General features: G+C 42.4%; 1 protein-coding gene across 1 annotated transcript; it reads right to left on the bottom strand.

Moving 5' to 3' along the window:
• Positions 1-520: 520 nt before the first annotated feature.
• On the bottom strand, positions 521-1,107 carry LOC106511833 (androgen-dependent TFPI-regulating protein; the record flags this gene model as incomplete). Its single annotated transcript, XM_014000566.1, is given in 3 exon segments — positions 521-641; positions 726-877; positions 989-1,107. Coding segments are annotated over 3 exon segments (303 nt in total), but the record flags the coding sequence as incomplete, so codon positions are not given.
• Between the last annotated feature and the right edge of the window lie 90 nt (positions 1,108-1,197).

Genomic DNA, 1,197 nt, shown 5'->3' with positions numbered 1-1,197 from the left:
CAAAAAAATTTTTTCAGTTTAAAAATTATTTTTCAGTTTCAAATATTTTTTCCATTTTCAAAAAAATTTTTTCAGTTTAAAAATTATTTTTCAGTTTCAAAATTTTTTTTATTTTGAACAAAACTTATGACCCCAATTTAGCTCCACACTGGGCTCATTGGAGACCAGTTGGGAGGCTAAAACTGTGAGAAAACAGGCAAATTTTTCATCGCAGTCTCAATTATTTCTGAGGGTTTGCAACCAGAGAGCCATGCAGCTACATTTTCAGTTGCAAATTTTGAATAATCATTACAAAAAAAAAAAGCTGGTTTGTACTTTTGGCCTTGCACATTGTTTTGGTGCCTGTTCATGCTCGTGTCGTTCCCACCCTGGCAGCTGCCTCGCACTATTTGATTTAATCACCTCAGAAATAAAAATAAGCAGATTTGGTCCATGCAGTGTTTAAATAATCTGGGTGGAGTTCAGTTTTTTTGCCCTCCGTATCTCATCAGAGGAAACAGTTCTAACAGGAGGCCCTGCACAGGTTTCAGTTAATTTTTATTAAATAACAAATGAAATGAAAACGTGTAGAGGGGATGTTGGGAGTGGTGCAGACTGGACCTGAACGTCTCACGATAGGCCCGTCTTTGCTTCGCTCTTTCCTGGAAGAGAGACAAACAGCAGAGACACGTCAAAGGTTAGAAATGCACACGACAGAAAGCTGCAGCGGGACGACTCTGCCGTACTCCAGAGGCGACCGTCCAGCTCCTGCCCGAGCAGGTAGAGCAGGGTCACCACAGACATGTTGAACAAGAAGAAGCCCATCAGACCAGCAGCACTGAAATACCCCAGCAGAGGATACACCCAGATTCCTACTGACGCATACACCCAGATTATCCTGAAAGAACACGTTTGAAAAGCTTTTAGACCGTCACAGCGTGCTCCGTCTCGTCTTTACAGTCAAACACAAGGAGACAGAGGTTTTTAGCCACAAAACAAGAACACTTACCAAGATAAATAAGCCAGACCCACGAGTCCTAACGCTGCCAGAGCGGAGAGTTTGGTCTTTGGGTAGGCGTGAGGCTGCAGCAGCAGCTCGCCGAGTAAAACAGGAAAGACAAACGTGTGCTGCGAAAAGATACACAGAACATCCAGGACCAGAGAGTCAGGATGGTTGGATTCTTTCAAACTGAATTTTAAAAAAAGAAAAAGAAAAGG

Source organism: Austrofundulus limnaeus, unplaced genomic scaffold, assembly GCF_001266775.1.
Source record: "Austrofundulus limnaeus strain Quisiro unplaced genomic scaffold, Austrofundulus_limnaeus-1.0 Scaffold3302, whole genome shotgun sequence".
Classification (NCBI taxonomy): domain Eukaryota; kingdom Metazoa; phylum Chordata; class Actinopteri; order Cyprinodontiformes; family Rivulidae; genus Austrofundulus; species Austrofundulus limnaeus.
Note: the sequence above shows the minus strand (reverse complement) of the source record. Positions and strands in the feature narration are given on the sequence as shown.